The sequence below is a fragment of the Poeciliopsis prolifica genome, unplaced genomic scaffold (assembly GCF_027474105.1).
Source record: "Poeciliopsis prolifica strain line A6 unplaced genomic scaffold, Auburn_PproV2 SCAFFOLD027, whole genome shotgun sequence".
In the NCBI taxonomy this organism is placed as follows: domain Eukaryota; kingdom Metazoa; phylum Chordata; class Actinopteri; order Cyprinodontiformes; family Poeciliidae; genus Poeciliopsis; species Poeciliopsis prolifica.
This window is the reverse complement of record NW_026562402.1, coordinates 3,913,720-3,933,102: the sequence shown is the minus strand read 5'-3', so window position 1 is coordinate 3,933,102 and position 19,383 is coordinate 3,913,720. Positions and strand designations below refer to the sequence as shown.

At 38.1% G+C, this 19,383-nt stretch overlaps 1 protein-coding gene across 5 annotated transcripts in view; it reads right to left on the bottom strand.

The window, feature by feature from the left end:
* Nucleotides 1–19,383, bottom strand: part of atp2b3b (ATPase plasma membrane Ca2+ transporting 3b) — a 62,976-nt gene that overhangs the window by 28,764 nt on the left and 14,829 nt on the right. For 3 of the 5 annotated variants that reach the window (XM_055048410.1, XM_055048405.1, XM_055048407.1), the window contains exons 3-14: nt 17,770–17,967; nt 14,307–14,564; nt 12,882–13,007; nt 11,455–11,580; nt 8,302–8,358; nt 7,956–7,997; nt 7,010–7,174; nt 3,927–3,998; nt 3,673–3,815; nt 3,180–3,312; nt 1,492–1,601; nt 732–866 (exon numbers count right to left, since the gene is read on the bottom strand). In XM_055048410.1, the coding sequence (XP_054904385.1) occupies nt 732–866; nt 1,492–1,601; nt 3,180–3,312; nt 3,673–3,815; nt 3,927–3,998; nt 7,010–7,174; nt 7,956–7,997; nt 8,302–8,358; nt 11,455–11,580; nt 12,882–13,007; nt 14,307–14,564; nt 17,770–17,967 (1,565 nt within the window). The remainder of the gene's footprint in view (nt 1–731; nt 867–1,491; nt 1,602–3,179; nt 3,313–3,672; nt 3,816–3,926; nt 3,999–7,009; nt 7,175–7,955; nt 7,998–8,301; nt 8,359–11,454; nt 11,581–12,881; nt 13,008–14,306; nt 14,565–17,769; nt 17,968–19,383) is intronic. The other 2 variants (XM_055048406.1, XM_055048409.1) reach the window with 1 other exon arrangement.

The window sequence follows — 19,383 nt, the reverse complement described above, 5'->3', positions numbered from 1 at the left end:
AGTAACTAAATCTGCATAAAGTATCAAATTCTAATTATTATTTTATGTGTCAATATCTATGTGTCACATTTGCAAAAGACCAGTTGGGCGTAATAAGATATTGGGCGTAAAGCAACAGGCATGCAAATTTGTCATATCAATAATATATTTAGGCCTGTTGGATGAGGATTTCCTGCCATTGATCCACCCATTATGTAGATTTTTTTTAGGCTGGGATGCTAAAGCTAACAAAGGTAGGGAACATTGTGAAGAAGGAAATAAAAAAAAAGAACCTGGAAAATGTGGGATAATCAGTATTTTCATTCAGCAATTATATTGCCAAGTACCGCAAAACAGTTTTTTCATGGAGCCATAATACAAACTACTTTAAACATCCCAAGACGAGATAAGTTTGGGCTTAAACCTGTTCACAACTATTGTACATAAAAACTGCTTTTTTCTTCAGATGCAACAGGTTTTAGTTGAAGAATTTTTCTTGCATTTTCATTTTAGTTGTTTAAGTCAAAAACAGGACATATTTGTGCATGGTGTGAGGAAACTGAAGATGTTCTGATGAAGGGGATCATAATTTATAGTGCATTCTAAAACTGACTAGTGTTTAAAAGTCCTGCAAATGAAAAAGGAGGGCGCAAAAAGAAAGATCTAAAAGAAAATCAAATGTTTTTTTCTATCTACCAGGTGTCTTACATACTTGTTATGTTAGAAACTGAATTTGGTTTGTGATTTTCTACCTTATAGAGTTTCTCCTCAGGGATCTGCTCTCTTACAGTGGTGTAGTCCCGCTGAAGGTCTAAGATCAGTCCCAGCAGGCCGCACTCTGTTTTGTTGCCCACCTGCTTGGCTAGACCCCCCTCCACATCCGGTGGCTGTTAAAGAATAGAGGTGATGCAAATTAGCATGATAGAGGCAGAGAGGAAGAGACAGAAAAGGAAGGACAGATGAATGAAACAGCAAATGATTTAAAGGTGAGCTGTTATGCTTCCTTGAACAGGTTAGGATGGGTCACAAGCATGTGAAAATATCTGCAAAATAACACAATTATATAAACTTTGAAAAGCAAAAGTGGAGCCTCCTGCACAACCAACCATAATGAAGCAAGTGGTTATGGGTAGGTCAACAATAAAACGCTTGTCTTTAACCATCAATTATTGCACAGCACATACGGTGGTAAAACCAGCTGACCAAATATGTTGGAGCTCTGCTTGCGTTGCGAGGTGACAGGCAAAGTGCCCTGGGGTTGTGAGGTGAGGGACAGTGCCTGCTGATTTCCATAAGTTTATAAAATGGCTCATAACTTATTTCTAATGACTGACTGGGTGGGTTGTTTTAAATACTTTTCAGAAGCCAAGTGGAAATATAGAAACATGCAAAATGTAAATTTTAGAAAATAAGTCCCCTTTAAAGAAGACAACATTATTCCCAGGTTCTTATTATTTTAAAAAAGTGCTGCTTTAAAGAACAAATGTTTGCATTTGTCAGAGGGTTACTCACTAAGATCTTGGAGGTGTAGGCGCTGTTGATGGCGATTGCATTGACTAGCAGATCCAGTGTCCGAGCATTGACCAGGCCAGGGTCTGGGATCACACGATGGTGCACATCACCTGAAACAATAGTCGCATTTTCACCACCTTGAATGATAACCTCTACATAAACACTCCAGGGTCATTCTGTGTGACACGATTTCAATTGCTTGTCAACATAAATACAGTCAGTTAGTGAGAAGGCAGGAACTCCATTCATTGAGGCAAATCAAGGCGATTAAGAAGACTTACTGGAATCCAGAACAAATGTTAAAATGAAAGAAAAAATAGGAATTTGGTGACTTTGAATTTAGCATGGCTTTTGGTGCCTGACATAAATGTCTGACTGTTTCACAAAACTGTTGGTCTACGTACCTCCATCATTTGGAAAGTATGGTCAGAGGAAGAGATAAACTATCCAATAAGCAGCAATTGTGTGAAGAGAATGGTCAGATGGAAACCACTTATAGCCAATCATTACCACCAAGGTGCACAGTAGGGGACACTAGTGTCAGTGTGCCCATCTACTTTTGGTTATTTCCAGCTTCACGATGAATCATTCTGTCACAAAGCCCTAACAAAACTGGTTCCTTTAAAGAGCCAGATATCAAACATGACTAAAAGAAAATTTAACTTCATAATTTAATATCTTGAAATTGGGTTTCTGTCCCTTTAAGAACTCCTACTCTCTCTAAAACTCTGCCATCAGGAAGTCTGCATTAATGCACTCAGACCTGAAACTTCAGAGCCACATAAAGATGGTTTCAAAGTCGGCCTTCTGTCACCTGAAGAACATTTCAAGGATTAAATGACTGACATCCCAGCAAGATCAAGACAACCTCATCCGTGCATTTATCTTTAGTCACATTGATTACTTCAACAGTGTCTTCACCGGTCTGCCTAAAAAATCAATCAGACGGCTGCAGCTGATCCAGAACGCTGCTGCTCACATTAAAACCAGAGGAAGTTCTAAAGTCCTTCCATCGGCTCCGTGAAATTTAGAAAATATACTTTAAAAATACTGTTGGTCTGTAAATCACAGAACAGCTTAGCATCACAAAGAATGAAATATCTGGTGCTGTTGCATCGACCTTCACTCAGGTCTTCTGGTTCTGTCCTGCTCTGTATCCCCAGAACCAGAACCACACATGGAGGAGCAGGTCCATTAAATCAAGACTCATAACCCCACCTGTTTAGAGTTGCTTTTGACTCATGGTTACTGAACATTAATCAGCATATTTTATGTGTACTGATGATTTCAATGATAGCATTTGACAAAAATGTAATATCTGTTCCTGGTTTTCACAACTGTTGACTGTATCATACTTTTATGATGTTTTTATGTTTTCATGATGTAAAGCACTTTGAACTGCCTTGTTGGCTATAAACATGATTGATTGATAAAGAACCCAGTTATTTTAAGACCGGTCATGAATCTTTACCAACGTTGCCGGTAGGTATGGACAGCAATTTGTGTAGCAAATAAATAAATAAATAAGCTCAAAGGACATAGATTTGTAGAAAAAATATCCACCCTTTGGGAAAAAAACCCACCAATAAGTTTAGAAATAACAATTGTTTAAATGCAACAGGAGTTCTCTTCTGTCTAACCTGGTGTATGCAGCTTTCATCTTTAACATGCACTTTCTTCTGTCTCACCTATGAAAGTCTGCACTACAGTCATCCGGTTGGTGGTGAGCGTGCCGGTCTTGTCGGAGCAGATGGCCGTGGCATTCCCCATGGTCTCGCATGCATCCAGATGCCGTACAAGGTTGTTGTCCTTCATCATTTTCTGTTATGAGATATCAAGGGAGAACAGTGGGGTGGATGAGGAGGAGGCAGGAAATGATGATGGATGGTTTGTGCATCAGTGCACGGAGAGATGTGATGTTGGACAGGACAAGGATGAGGAAAAGGGCGAAGGTTGTTTTTTTGTTTATTACTTTAAACATAAACAGACTTCTAGAAGAAGTAATGTTTTGACAAACTATCCTGAATGTCTGTAACTGGAACACTCACAGGCACTGTGAAATTTTCAATACAACACCAGAAAGACTTTTTAAACATCACACTGACTACTTCAGATTGTGTCTGCACCTGGAGTAAAACTGAATTGAAGGCTGACTACATGAACCGGGTGTGTTGGCTATACCTTCACAGAATAGGCCAGAGAAATCGTGACAGCAAGAGGTAGGCCTTCTGGGACAGCCACCACCAGCACAGTGACTCCGATTATGAAAAACTTGACAAAATACTGGACGTATATCGGAGTGCATTCTGGTAGCCATGTACGACCTGCAACACAAACCGGAGATCATGTTTAGCCAAACAATTTCATTTCGAGTTTGATCCATGGAGTAGTCAGCGTTCAGCATTGTTCTGCTAAAATGGTTCATGCACACAAACCTTTCACGACAAATGTGTTTATGACAAAGTACAGCACCAGAATGATGACAGTGATGGCTGACATCACCAAACCTGCAGGGAGAAAAGAGAAGTGAAATTAAAAACAGCAAGTTATGAAGCATTCTGCTTAGAGTCGCACTATTATATGAAATAATAGGCATCTTTTGCTTTACATCAGCTGCAACAGAATTTTTCAAACGTATTTTTATTTATCCTATTTTTGCACTGGCAGTTCTATTAGACACTGAAACCACAAGACAATCCTGGAAGAGAACTTGTCTTACAAAACTGGCCGTAAATATTAAATGCAACATGTTTCAGGTAAAAACAACAAAAACACAATCCATCCTAATAAGTCTGCAAGAGGATTGGAGAATCAAAGAAAACTATGAAGGAACGATATTAACACAAGAACCAGGATAAAAGAGCCACTTTTCGTCATCTTCATCAGTTCAAATTCATAATAGTTTTGTCAGATGTCACATTGAGCATTTTTTAACATCGCTAATTTTGCCAGAGGCCATTTTTAACTTTGTTGCCATTTCTTCTTAGCTCTAGTATTTATTGCTGTAACAATTAAAATGACAGAAAAAACATTAAACATTTATCACAATTTTTAAATACTAATTTCAACAGAAACCTGCTCATCATTTAAAAGAGTAGACCAGTTACATCACATTTTACAAAGCAGCTGATAATTATTTGATCCAATCATTTTTTATATGTATTCACTTTTATTGATGTTTTTATGAAATCAACTGTGGGGGGAAAAATCTGCAAAAGCAACAATCTCTGTTCAGCGTTTGCAAAATATCAGTTTTTATCATCATTAATATAAATAATATTTTGTGTTGCAATTGATTCCCTCCACACACCCAATAACAATTAATAATATAATTATTGCCCATCCCACCTGCTCCCACTCAACACAATGAAAAATAAGATTTTCTGCTCTCTGACCTTTTATCATAAATCACAGACTTCAGTTTCAGCATCCTGTTTCTACTTTGACGTGAGGGTTCCTGATGGTTCGTATTAAACAATTGACAAACAGCTGAACCATACCTTTGTGAACATGTTTCTTTACTTTTTAAACACATCAAATGGAGAAAAACACTTTGTCAACCTAATAGTGAGGCCTTGTCTCAAGTTATGAAATCAATTTTCCTACTTGGATCAGTCTCATACACACATAGTTATTTTTCTTTAGAAAAAGAATTATCATAACTTTTGAAATCCCTCATTTTTACCTGACTTAGTTAGGGCAACAGCAATACAATAACCATGGCCTTCGTCTTATCCAAAATACTGCATCCAGACTTCTGATGAGAATTAAACAGAAAAATTTTTGTTTGCCTTCTTTGGCTCCCTGTTAAATCCAAAACAGAATTTAGAATTCGCCTTCCAACATACAATGTAAAGTCCTTAATAATGAAGTTATTACACTGCACTGTATGTTCCCAATGCAACCCTTTGCTATCAGATTGCAAGTTTACTGAGTTTCTAAACTGGAACGGGAGGCAGATGTTTTTTCTACCAAGCTCCTCTCCCGTGGAACCAGGTTGCAGCTGTAAGACCAGGAGCCCATATTGAACTGAATGATGCCATTTTAAACAGCTCTTTTATCAACGTTCTGTTTGTGGGCGAATGAAAGATTCAGAGCCTTTTTTAGGTCAAACTTTAAATATTTCACAAAGCAAGAGCTGCAGCATTTTCTCTGAATGCGTGCATGATGTTTTTCCTTAGTGTGTGTGTGTGTGTGTGTGTGTGTGTGTGTGTGTGTGTGTGTGTGTGTGTGTGTGTGTGTGTGTATCCATGCGTGTGCGTGTGCTTGCGCGTGTGTGGATTGGTCATGTATGTCTTTCCCCTCATTTTAAACTTGATTATGCTTCGACTTTCCTTTCCACATAATGCTCAAGCTTCAACCCGTAAAACTATCGGGTTACACTGAGGAGATTTTTGCTGCCCAATTCTTATTGGCTTGTTTGTTTATGGATGGAGCAAAGAGACCTGGCAGAGTGAAGCCCAACAGAGATATGTGTAGTTTGCGTGATCGAAGACTTTGTCACCTAATGTGCTAAAACAAACTAAGATTTTATTGGAAAGAAGTCAAAATTATAAAAAGACAATGTGAATTTGTTTTCATGTTATTGGACCAAAATTCAGTATCTGGAAGTCAATCTTCCAAATACTATGGGTTTTCCATGATATAATAATGGTTTCAAGGATATGAAAAAACAAAAAAACAAATCCCATGTGTGCCAACATGATGGTCATTAAGAGGTTTAAAAGTGGTTGCATCTACAAGCAGCTCAAATGGCGTCAAAATTTAACTTTTCTTCTCAGTTTATAAAAGCGTTGAAATATGTGAATAATTGTTTTGGGGATTCAGGCAATATAAAATACCATTTGCCAAATATTAGGAGGCAGTAATGCTAGTTAATGTGATAATACATATGCCAATGTGCATATGCCTTAGAAAACAAGCTGAGGGTGGTGGTAGAAATGGAGGGACAGCCCACCATGTGTTTGTGTACAAAAGTGTCAAAATTGGCAGAAAATTTAAAAATATGACAAGGTAATTACGTTATTGGAAGAGATTATTAACAATACTTAAATATCAACTGTGGAGCTTTGAAAAGGACAAATGCAAAAAAATGAAAAATACAATTATATATCAGCATTTCACTTTCAACAATTTCACTAAAGATGCTCTTTAACCCGTCTTCACTGTTACTGTTGTATGTACTGACACTCCTTTACATATTATTTATAATTATTTACATAATTTCAATAACTTTTACTTACACTAACAGGCATTTCACTGTGCCTGTTAATGTTCCAGCTAAAGACACTGTTTTGATTCCAGCAGCTATACATCTTTAAGAAAATTGCCCAAAACATCTCATCAGGTGTTTTAATTTACAAAGTTTGACATCAGTTTATGAATTCAACAACTTTGAATCAATAACCTGAATTGAATTAACAAATAAATAATTGTATAAATAACCTGAATTGAATTAATAAGCACTCCATTCATCCACACATAAACAAATAAACATATTAAAGGCTGATTTGTGCACCTGCTTTGCCGATTTGCACAGCCAGTTTGGTGAGCTTTCCCTGCAAAACGCTCTTCTCTTTCTTTGGGACACTGGTCTTCTTCTTCTCTCTGTCCTCCACTTCTCCTCCCTCTGCACTTTTTAAGGGCTGCATCTCCATAGCAACACCCCCATCCTGCTTCTTGGCTAGAAAAAAAACACACATCAAAAGAAAGCATTTGATAAACTTTTACTTAAGCACATTAAAATGAAGTAGGTCAGTGCCGCAGCCATACTCGGCTCGAAAACTGAAATCTGAAGAAGCAACTTTAAAAAAAGAAAAAAAAAGTACTAGAAATAATTAGTCCGAGCCAGGAAGCAGGTCTCAGCGCTGTCAGTCATCCTCCGTGTGGCGCTGCTCCTCCTCTTTCCTTTGCCGCAACTAACATAACCTGTCATAAATGCTAAGGCTAATCAGCATGGCCACTTGGTGGATAAACGATTTTCCAGTAACGGTAAGTTGTTTCTCCTCTATCAGCACACTGAGCCAGGAATACATGCAGGTGACTGACAGAGCTAATACTGTCAGTCACCTGCCCCTGATTGGTTGTCTTTGGTTGAGAGTGGTGCAGTAGTATCTCAGGGAGGAGCTGGAGGACATCCATCTTTTCTTAGATTATATGTATTATTGTTACAATATAGAGATAGTTTTAACAAATGTTTACATTTCTTTTATAGAAGTTACTGTTGATACAGCAAATACAAATTGCACTTGTATTTGTATTCAAATGTATTCTGCTACGTAATAAACTTAACTTGACTGCATTGATTGATAACTACAATCAACTAGAACTGATGTATCTGACTTGGAATCTGTCTGTCTGATTGGATTGAATTTAATTTTGTTTTGTTTTTGTAAAGCGCCTTGAGACGACATATTGTTGAACTGGTGCTTCTTAATTACACTGAATTGAACAAAAACACCTACCTTTATTCTGATTGTTCTCCACGGCGCCATCAGCTTGTTTTCCTGACAGAAAGAGAGAGACAGACAGAGAGAGAGAGAAAAGCTGAGTTAAACAGAACTATATTTACACTCAAACATATCACATTTTTGATTTTGGGGACAATCACACACTTCCAGAATCAGAAAATGAAAACACAGAAACAATACCAAAGGAAAGAGAAAGCAAAGTGCACTCATCTCATTACAGTCGATCAGGAAACTGAAAGACATTGTTAAATGCCATCATATTGTCACTGTCACTGCACAGTGCGGGATCCATTCACTGACTGAGGAAAGGGACAGGGCAGATAACTTTATGCTCACATACCATTGGTGACTGTGCTGTTAGTGGCATCTGCAGAGATGAGCAACTGAGTACTGTCCTCTGTGAGAAAGAAAGATTTTGGGTGGAAATTTGGCAAAAAAAAAGGAGAAAAAAAGAAGAAACTCAAGCAATGAATGTGATCATAATTACAAGTGAGTATTTGTTAAAATGACTGCAAAGAATGAAAGATGTAATATGATATTCCCTCAGCATGAATATGAACGACAGAATTATCAAAGAAAACAAACGTGGCGAGAGGAAAAGCTCGCATGTCACGGTTATTTTAATCATTTATCAGCTCCAATCATGACAGCCTGAACAATCCAGCTCACGATAAACACCGCAGATACATATCTGATAGCAGAATGAGGAGTCACGAGAGTATTCTTTCAGAAACTAGCCATCATCAGCCAGTCTGATGCTGCGTTCCAGGATGATGTTTTCTCTTTTTGAAGATGCCAATGATAGCACATACATTCCTGTGCAGAAGCCAGAGCCGCAGTGGAAGCTGCTAATGACGTTAACTATAAGTGCTTCTGAAAGTCTGTGCAGCCTGCGTTGCCTGAACGCAGGGCACTTCCAAAACAGATTTGAGAATAGACTAATGCTTTGAGCATTGACCAAACAACGCTTTACCCTCAATCTCTTCCTTGCCATCCCCCTTCCACCCACCCTCCCCTTCTGCTCTTTCAATAATTGATTGAATCTACAGCCTCTCTTTTGCTCAAATTAAGGGAGGAGAAGGAAAAACAGGGGAGTGCGAAGAGGGACAGAACAATGGGGTAAACAAGGAGTGAGAGGTGTGGATAAGCAGAGAAAAGACAAGGAAGAAGCTGCGAGGAGGTGTGACAAGTGAGAAAGATCTAAAAAAAGAGAGAAAGAGAGGGAGAGAAACAGAGAGAGGGGGGATGGAGAGGGCCACCCCCCCTCACTCTGGTTTGTTAAATGATCTATCAGTGTAAACGGGCGTGCTTCCTGTCATATCTGTTTTCTGAAATCAGTAAGGCATCTGACTTACTGCAGCACCAGCACACACACGTGGAGCAACGTGAGAGTGTGCATGGATTATGAAAACAACAAGCTTCAGGGCACTAAAGTGACAACCTGTCCCCTCCCCTTATCCAAGAGGCAGGACTCCCAGAGGGAAGGAAATACACAAAAAATGATGGCCTGCTACTCACTGAGGCTTTTTTAAATAATTATGTCATCTGCTAACATTTCATTTTAGACCAATAAATGGATAGTCATGTGTGGCCACGATTAGGTTAGTCATAAAAGATCACTACCAAAAAAGCTAAGTATTTACACAATGTCCAAGTATTAATTGGAAGGAGAAACTATAGTAGAAAAAGGAATGGCAACAACAAAGCAAGCAATAACTACAAGCTGCGTTTCCATTGACATTGACTGTGCAATGTGACATTTCAAAAATAAATGTACTTAACCCATTTGAACCCACCAGTCACAATAGTGACCAGAGCTGCTTATATTTTGGTTGCACCTTGACGAGAGGAAAACTTCCACAAACCTCCCAAAGAAGAGGCTAGCAATGTATGTTTAAATAAACATACGACACAGATTTTTGATGCATCACCTTTAAAGTGTCTAGTTATGATATTCACATTTGCATTTGCAAAAATTGGTTTGGTGTGTGAGCAGGATGTGTAAACATGTTGACAGTCACAATAGTGACCGGTGAGACAATACATTTCACCGGTACGCTTCTTTAAATACATATCATATTCTTCCAATTCCAAATTTGTTCCTTTTTAAGATTAATTTTGAATGTAGTTCTTGATCTGTTGGTCTTAGCGATGGCCAGACAAAGTATGCAACAATGTAGCTGTGAGAAAGATGGAATCCTTACTGATTTTGGTAGTGGTGGCTTAGACAGGGATAATCCATGCCCAATTTTGAATGGATATGATCAGTTCATGGGAAAAGAGGGTAATCTCCCCCTTCACCAGTCATGTGGCTACCTGCTATCTGTTACTACCTGCAAAGTTTATGATGAAGGGACAACTGTCTCTTTGATGTAGCCTTTAAAATGAAAGAGGATCCACATGAGGGTCGACACAAGATGAGAAACCGCTGGTCCACTAGAAAGACAATGTTTTCACAGTGGAAACAAAGATAAGAAAGAACTGCACAGAGACTGATGTCAAATAGATCAATGAGCCCCTGAGGGATGTAGACCTTCATGACCAAAACCCCTCAAGGTACAGAGTCATGATCAGGTCTAAGAAGTAGTGGTGGCTCTTCTCAAAATCACACTTGTAAACAAGATGACTGTAGCTTAGGAGCTTGGAGTTTATCTTGTAACTGGTGTGTTGCCTGCTGGAAGCCCCACTTTGTCTGTATCAGTCCTTCTGGCCTTGATCAAGAGGACAACCACAGACAACCACCGGCAGGCACCCGCATGGCAGTACTGCCTTACTGCTGTCACACACCCCAATTAAGGTGGTGTTTGGGGTGTGGCATCGGTGCGCCCAGTTCGCCTCCTGGGTTGTCTGGTGCTTTAAAGGGTTTTTGTTTGCTGTTTTTGGTGGATGCCGTTCCTATCATGGCCCCTTCTGCCAGTGACCTCAGCTACTGTTGGTTCTTTTGTTGTTCTTAGTTTTTTTTTTTTTGACATAAAGAACTGGTTTTAAAAAGAATATTTTAAAAGAATTTAATAAATTGTTTTTTGTACATTTGAAACCATTTTAATTCCATGCATAACAGAACCTGTGTGCCTTAAAAAGAAGGTAATATTCCCTGGGTGAAATTCCCAGGGTGGCATTATTGAGCAACTTATTATTTGGGTCCAGAAATTTAAATTGCACAATATTCCTGAGTTTCATCGAGTGTCGCCACAAGATCATCATCAGGCTCAGTCATTAACCAGAACTCTTGCTTTAGGCATGAGTGGGCTAATTCTGTGGTTGGTTCATTAATCCATTTATGTGGGTGTGTTGTAGTCATACTTACTCATATCGGACCAGTTTAAAATAATTATGACAAGAAATTAACTTACACAAATAAAAACTGATACAAGTAGGCAAAACTACAAATGAGTGGAACTGCATCTCCAGAAGAAAAGTTTTTATTTTTTGAATGTAAACCGCAGTTTTAGTCTATTGTTTTAGTCGTGTGTCTCACTGCAGGGCAGATTACCTTTCTTTTCTTTTCCATCCTCCTCCATGTCTCCAGCACCAAGGAGGGTGAAGATGATGCCCGTCTGGGAGTTGACACCTACGGCTGTCACCAGCATCCTACCTGAGCCCTCCATCACATGGGTTCCTGAACAGAAAAACACTTCGGGTTGGATTTCATTCACAGACAGGAGATATTTATGAAGTTTTGCTATAAGTTGTAATCTTCATATGTTCTTATGATGTTCATATGTGTAGTCACAACCAGATCTTCTGCTTTGCGCATCGAGAGACTGACATTTTTAGCCACTTTCTTAAATAGAGTAGAGCTCCAGCTCAGTCAGACTGAATAGAGAGCATGTGTCAATTTTAAGCGATAAAATGGAAGCTCACTTTAACAAAGTCATTAACACACTAGAAGAAAACTGTGAAGAGAGAAGTTTCTTAAAGGTATCATGTAGTTTCAATGCATATAGGGCCATTATATAGCACGGCTAAGTAAGTATGTTACCTTTGGTTATAAAAATGTTGTACACATCAAAGGTAACTTTAAAAATATTGATTTTGCAATTTAACATCTTAAAATTGACCTCTGTCTCTTTAAGAGGCTCCGGCTCTTTCCAACACTCTGCCTTCAGTATGTCATCACAACAATGCTACTCTACCGTTCTTAGGAGCATTGCACTAAGAAGTAGTTCCCATGATGAGCTCAGCAGACTCATCATAGGAACTCATAGTTCCACCAGCTGTTTGCTAATTGCTGCTGCCGCTAGTCTGGAGGAGATGAGTGAGGGAGCTGTGGGCTGTAGTTTGTGAGGCATAAGTTCTGCTGTTGACTTCAGCACAGAGGAGGATCTTTCTGGGAACAGGTGGAGCTCTGTTAGAGCAAGCATTTGTTGAATGTTTGCCGTGGGAGATTAAAGGATTTCTCAAACCTCCATCAAAGAGGAGGTTTGAACAGCACTCCTGGCATGTTTTTGATGAGGGAACAAGGTTATAACATGATGTAAAATTTATAAAAGTCGATTTTACATATCACTGCCCCTTTTAAAACCAGAAGGTTTCCAGGCAGGATGTCTGAATTTATCGTTCTGCAAGAGCAGCTTGTTGCTGTGGTTCAGAAAGGATTCCTTCTCATTTCCTGGAGTTCATATGCAACCCTACCAAGAGTGGATGAACAATAAGTGACTTCCTTTGAAACGTACCAACAAATCTGACCTCAATCACTGTTGCTCACTCCTGTGCCGCCAAGGAACTCTTTAAATAAAAAGCGGTAGAGCTGCATGCCCAGCACTTTCCATCAACTTAAATCCATACCTTTCTACTTGACAATGCGATTTAGGATTCTAATTAATTCAATGACCTAAGTTTGTATTTGAAACTATGCCCTTTCAAAATAATCATGTAGTGCAGATATAAATGATATAGTTGATGCTAGCATGATCCAACCTGAGAGCAGCATGGGGTCCTTGTCCACAGATTTGCGTACGTGGTCAGACTCTCCTGTCAAGGAGCTCTCGTCTATCTTCAGGTCATTGCCTTGGACCAAGATACCATCAGCTGGAAGCAGGTCACCTGAAGCACAAATCCCATCTTGATCAGCTTTGTATGCTTGTCTTTTTTGTTCAAATGATATCAAGCATGCGCTTATTGTTTCAATATACAGTATCTTGTTCCCGTGTTAAGAAGTGGATACCATTACATATTACAGGGACCAGCAGTCCATTGATAGACTGAATAATTAATGAGGAAATGAGCTAAGAGTCAGAGGGAAGGAGGGAAAGAAATAAACCTTCACAGGAGGCTCACATAGATGTTTATGCTTAAAGAACATAACTTTACCAAAGTGAAAAACTAAGTCAATGTAAAACCATATAGAAGAGGACTATTTACTGAATCTGAATATTTACAAATGCTGTAACATTGGGTGACTGAACAGGAATATAATTTATTTATGAACTATTTAAATAACATTACATGGAAAACATGTAAGTTTGATGAACAAACTTACATATCTTTGGCTTCTGAACAGAAGCCAAAGAATTGCACTAAATTCACTCATACAGCTCTCAGTATGCCAGTTGTTTCACCAAAAGAGCCAGAGGCTGCAGTAGGATATTTAAATGAATAGTTTTTCAACTTGTTAAATGTGTACATGGTTCATTCACTCCGTGAGAGCTCAAGAGAGAGCAAGATTGTCAGAAAATGACAGGGAGGAAAGTTATGGCGCTTAGCCTCTCTGTCACGGAGCAAGCTGGACGTGGAAACTGATGTATTGGTAATGCTACACCTAATAACCATAACTATAAAGCTGTCTGAAATATCAAATCCATTATCATTTTGTCTTTCTTTTAAACTATAGATGAAACACTTTTATAGAAACTCTCCACTTCCACAAACACATCACGGCGTCACATTCACTTCTAAGATAAATAATGAATGAACTCTCACTGAAGCAAGGTTAGAATAATACATTTTATAGACCATTGTTGTGTCTTTATGTCACAGCTCTTGAAGAGAAATTGAAATTGGTTCTGATCGGCGTAACTCAACTTAATGAGTTAATAATCTGAGAAAAACAAAAGCAACATGATTACAGTGCAATGTCTCTTAAAGAAATTTCCATATTTTTTCATTCAAATACATGAAAAAACATGTAACAAGATGTTTTTTTTTACTTATCAGGGTTCTTTAGCTGACTTTATATTTAAGCAGAAAAAGATACATAAACATTTTAATACCAAACTCATGTCATTTTAATTATATGATTTTCCTACATCTGCTTAACTTTTTTTATCTTACATGTTCTTTACAACTTTTCAAAGTGAGGGAAACATAGGAAGCTGATGCAGGATGGTCGCCCTGTTCCCCTACCGTATTTGACCTGAGCCATGTCCCCCACCACCATGTCAGCCACAGGAATTTGGATGACGTTTCCTTTCCGAACCACCGCAAACCTCTGCTCCTGCTCGATCCGACTCTGCAGACCCCGGAACTGTTTTTCTTTGGACCAGTCGTTAAACGCCGTCACCAGGACAACACACACAACAGAAAGCAAGATGGCCGCCCCCTCGATCCAGCCTGCGTCAGCCTCCCCTTCATCCTCCGCTCCGCCACTCACTTCCCCGCACACTGAAGAGAGGAGTTGTAGACATTAGTTTACACATTTCAATCAAACTCTGTCAAACATTTCCACTGGCTGCCCCTTAACACCCATAAATTGACCCCTATCTCCTTAATTATAGGAGAAAGGGTTTGTAAAATTGTACAGTATACAGTAAAATTGTGAAAGAAAAAATCTGGAAACTATAAAGCAATTTAAAATTACAAATTTTTGGTATGAAGTCACTTTGAATAAATTTATTGGTGAAAACAGTAATTTGTACATCAGTTTATAAGTTGCTTTCATGTTCATTTTTGGAAAAACATTACTGTTCTTGGGTTAAAACATTTAGTTTTACAGTAAAACATTGAGCCCCCAATCATTTCTTACAATGATAATAACCATGAAAGACAAAATATTTAACCCAGAATTTTACAGTGTACATTGTATATAGAAACCGATCTCATCCACCGATTTCCCTCAAAATGCCTCGCTGTACAACCTTTTTGGTTGAATTTAAATTCATTTGAATATATTTAAGTTCAACCAAAAAAATTGCTTATGATAGGGGCATCTCTGTTTTTATCTACATTTTAATAAATGTGTCTTTTTATAAATTTTTACACCATTCGCAAACAAAATTTGGGCAATTCAACGATCAAACACTTCCAATTTCTGCTGGCGAGTACTCAACATGTTTCCACTGATATTTCTGATATGTGTTTTGCTAACAGCTCAGGTTCTGAGGTTGGATGTTCTCCTTGCCATCACCCTAATCTTTAACTCCCTCTACGGATTCTGGGATGTGGTCAGATTTAAGTCAGGATTCTAGTTGGCCCACTTCAAAACATTAATATTTCAAATAAGAAGAAATATCAGTCAATTTAAATATATATATATTTGTCAAGGCTGTGAATAATTTTAGGCTTAACTGTACATATTTTTCAAAACAGTCTCAAAAACCAGTCCGCTACTGTTCCTGAACATGGCACATTAAATGCGATTTATGGTTGATGCTCTGCTCTTATATAATTTCATCTCAAGCGCAGCATAATCGTTTATGTAAGTTCAACACATTGTACAATTATTCATCTTAGAGAAGGTCAGAAGAGAGAGAATGTCTCACAGCTTTTTTTTTTTTAAAGATGCTGCTCTTCTCTCTTTCTCTGGGACCTGAATTTCCTCTTGGCCGGATCAGCATCAGCATGCCATGCCAGGTATGCAGGCACATTTTGGTATTACTGTTCATTAATGTCACCTAGTTTCAGAATAAAGGTTTTACCTAAAGCAAAGAGGAACATTTCACCAGTAACGGTTTCCAACAAACAAGCCGTGTTGTTTTCTTACTCAGTTGATCACATGGCAACCTCACAACAGGCAAATGATTCTTCTTATGCTATTAATATATCAGCTCTGTTCTGCATGAACCTGCTGGTGTTTTTTTTTTTCCTTAAGGTTCCCAGCAGCCGTTCACTGTCAAAAGAAGCAGAGCTGCTTGTTCAGTTTAGATTTAACTTGACAGTTTAAGTCCATCCAGATCCAGCTTGCTTGAACATGCTTGCTTCATGCACAGAGCTGGCTGTGTAGCACCAGTTCGCAGCTTGCATGTGCACTGTGACCAAGTGTACACTTTGAGGTTGCAGACTGAACCACATTGTCCCATATTTGCATCCTCTGTTCACTCAGACCACTTCCTTTCACCAGGACACCACAGTTGAACCTTTTTTTCTTTTAGGCCTTTTGTCTCTCCTTATCAACATTATCTCAATTTTGACTTATTGTTATACAGCAAAACAAGATAAATAACAACCAAAAATAAAATAAAAATAATTTGCTGAACGTTACCTCCAGAATTGCTACGTAATGACATAAGACAAATGCCTCAGCCTTGGTTTTAATCTATTTTTTGGCTTTATTTGATACAATTTGTTTAACCAAGATGTCACCAAGAAGGTCAGCATATAGATTCTGTCAAACACAAACATTATCTATAATCTGGATTAATGACCTAGCTGTAAATGTTTTGAAATATTTTAGAATTAACTATAATTTTGCCACTGACTGTGAAAGTAAGCCACATCCATATTTAGCTGTTCATGTGATCATTTTTACGTATTTTTCCCAAATCTGCGACTGATTGTCAATTAGTTCCCAACTGACTGATCCATCTTTGGAAGTGGAATCTTCATTGAAACTAAGACTTTGTTGAATGCAACCCAAACCCAAATCTTTCACCGCAGTCTGTCCAATCTTTTCACCCCACAAAACATCCAATCTGTGGCACTTCCATGTATGGTACTAAATAAAAAATCAGATTGTTTTGGAAGCATCTGCAGGCAGCATAGTCATATTGCATTTTATCTGACTTTCTTGTCATTGATGTGAGACATGCATCATAATTACAGGACAAATGTAAGCAAAGGCTGCAGACTATATTATGAAATTATGAAAGAAGTCTGTGTCAATTAACGTCGTAGTCTCACCACTCATGGCTCTGACTGCACGTGCAAACAGACTTCCCTACAGAAGCTGTAGTTTTCCTTCACTACAACCACATATGAGAGGGCAAAATTAAAGCACAGTAAAATATTATTTTCAGAAGAAGGAAATTGTCTAGCTAATTAGAAGACTAATTAGCTAGACAAATTAAACTAAACTGTACAATTTACTATATGCTACTTTAATTTTTTTACGTCTTCAAAATTGCAAGCATGACTCATTTAGTATTTGAGAAACCATTGCTATTACTGATACTTCATACCAAAGAATGAAGTATTGAATTTTGGACTATTTTGAGATTTTGTGAGTTCCAACAGTGTCTTTCAGCTTTAAGCTGCTACATTTAAACATCTTAATATTTCTGTAACCTTTCAGCGCGATCCCTCTAGCCCTGCTCTCTAACGCAAGGCTTAGTGAGCAGAATTCATTTTCCCTTTTATTAAACCACAGTTACCAACCAAAGTGTCTCACACTGAGGTTCTTTAATTTCCACTGTGAATAAATGGAGGCAAAATAGATCTTCTGGCCACTTTGCACAGCTGCTGGCTGCTCACAATCCATCTCCAGCTGTGTGTAGCTGAGTCCTGTTGTCCATTCAATACTGATTAAATATTTTTCACAGAAATGCCTCTTTGTGGTGAAATGCCTTTCTTTGCTTGTATGTGTTGTTGCCTCACGTAAAAACCTTACAATGTAAAGATCACCCCACCCCACCTCTCCCACCCTTCTCCTTACATTCACTTTCCTGCCCAGGCGGCTGGTAGAAGGAGAGGCCGAGTGAAATGATGGCGGCAGCCTCCAAGATGATGAGGGTGACATCTTGTAGAGCCTCCCACACTAGTTCCAGGAATGTCTTGGGCTTCTTCGGGGGAATGAAGTTCCGGCCAAAAGTTTGACATCGACGTTCCAAGTCTGCTGGGTCGCCGCTGAGACCTGAAACATCCAAAATGTTTGGTCAGGGCAAAGAGTTGAGCAGGGTGAAATCACATCCAACATCCCCTTTCACAATATAATTTGTTTCCATATGTTATTCTTAGCAGGCTAATGCCAGTGAAATTTTATGAATTACTGATATAAAATATTCCAAATTTCATCTTAACCCTTTCATGCATAGCGGTCACTACAGTGGGCAGCTTTCTAAAAGCCATTTTCTTATTCTTCTTGTGGATGTTTATGTTATAAATGCACACAGACCACTGAAGTGGACACTACTGCATCACAAAATACAGTATCAACTACTGGCCACTAGCTGCAAATGCAAGAAATGGTTTTTCTAAAATCCAATATGGCCGGCAGACAAAAAAGCATGCCAGACGACTCTTGCAGGTGAAAAAAAAAAAACCCCTGAAGAACAATACTACTTATGTATTTTTCTAATAACAACTTTGTATTTGGAGAAAATTAAAATTGATCTAGACAAATGAAATAAAAAACTTTTTACAATTTTCTTTTCCTGCCTTTTTTTATGCCTTAAGAAAATTTCAAAAAAATGGAAAAAAATCCTGACACAAAGGATCATAATCAAGCATAAAAGGGTTAATTGCTGTAAGACCCCACAGACACTCAGAGTCTTCAGGACACAGGAAAGAGAAAACAAACAAGTCAGCAAAAAAGTCAAAGCATTCTCCACCTGAATCAGATATGGGCAATAGTTTATTTCTAAATAAATAAATGAATAAATCAGGGAACCACACTAAATACAAAATACTGACACAGATCAATTCATCAATTGATAGGCTCAACACATTCTAAGATTTTAAAAAGTAAAAGAAAGTTAATCAAATAATTCACCCGTTGCTTTGCTTCTACAGTCAGCGGCCGAAAGACAGAGACTTTGACTTGAATTAAAGAAGATCAGAGTCAGATATTCTCAGGTCCCATATGGGGTCCCACTTGTACAATTACACTGTCAAAATTAACAGTTAACTGCAATAATTTAGACTATTTAACCTAACGTAAGAAAAAAAATGGGGGATCGTTTCTCAAAGTCGAATTTTTAACATGTTATTTATGTATTTATAAATGTCAGTTTCAAACTAAATATGCAATTAGCAAGTTAAATGTTTAGCTCAAAACTAATTATTCAGTTAGCAAATTAGATATGTAGCTCCAAACTAAATATTTAGCCCAAAGCTAATTATTTAGCTAATATTCAAATTCACTTGCAGATAACTGCAGTGAACTATCCAAATGAAAGTTGGGTCTTGTAAGCCCCAATATAAAGTCTGATGAAATATTTAGATAATAAACTAAATGTTTAGTTCAGCTTGCTAATTAAGCAGACCGAACTGTGACATTCATAAATGCATAAATAACATTGTGAAAATATGACTTTGATAATGAACTGCC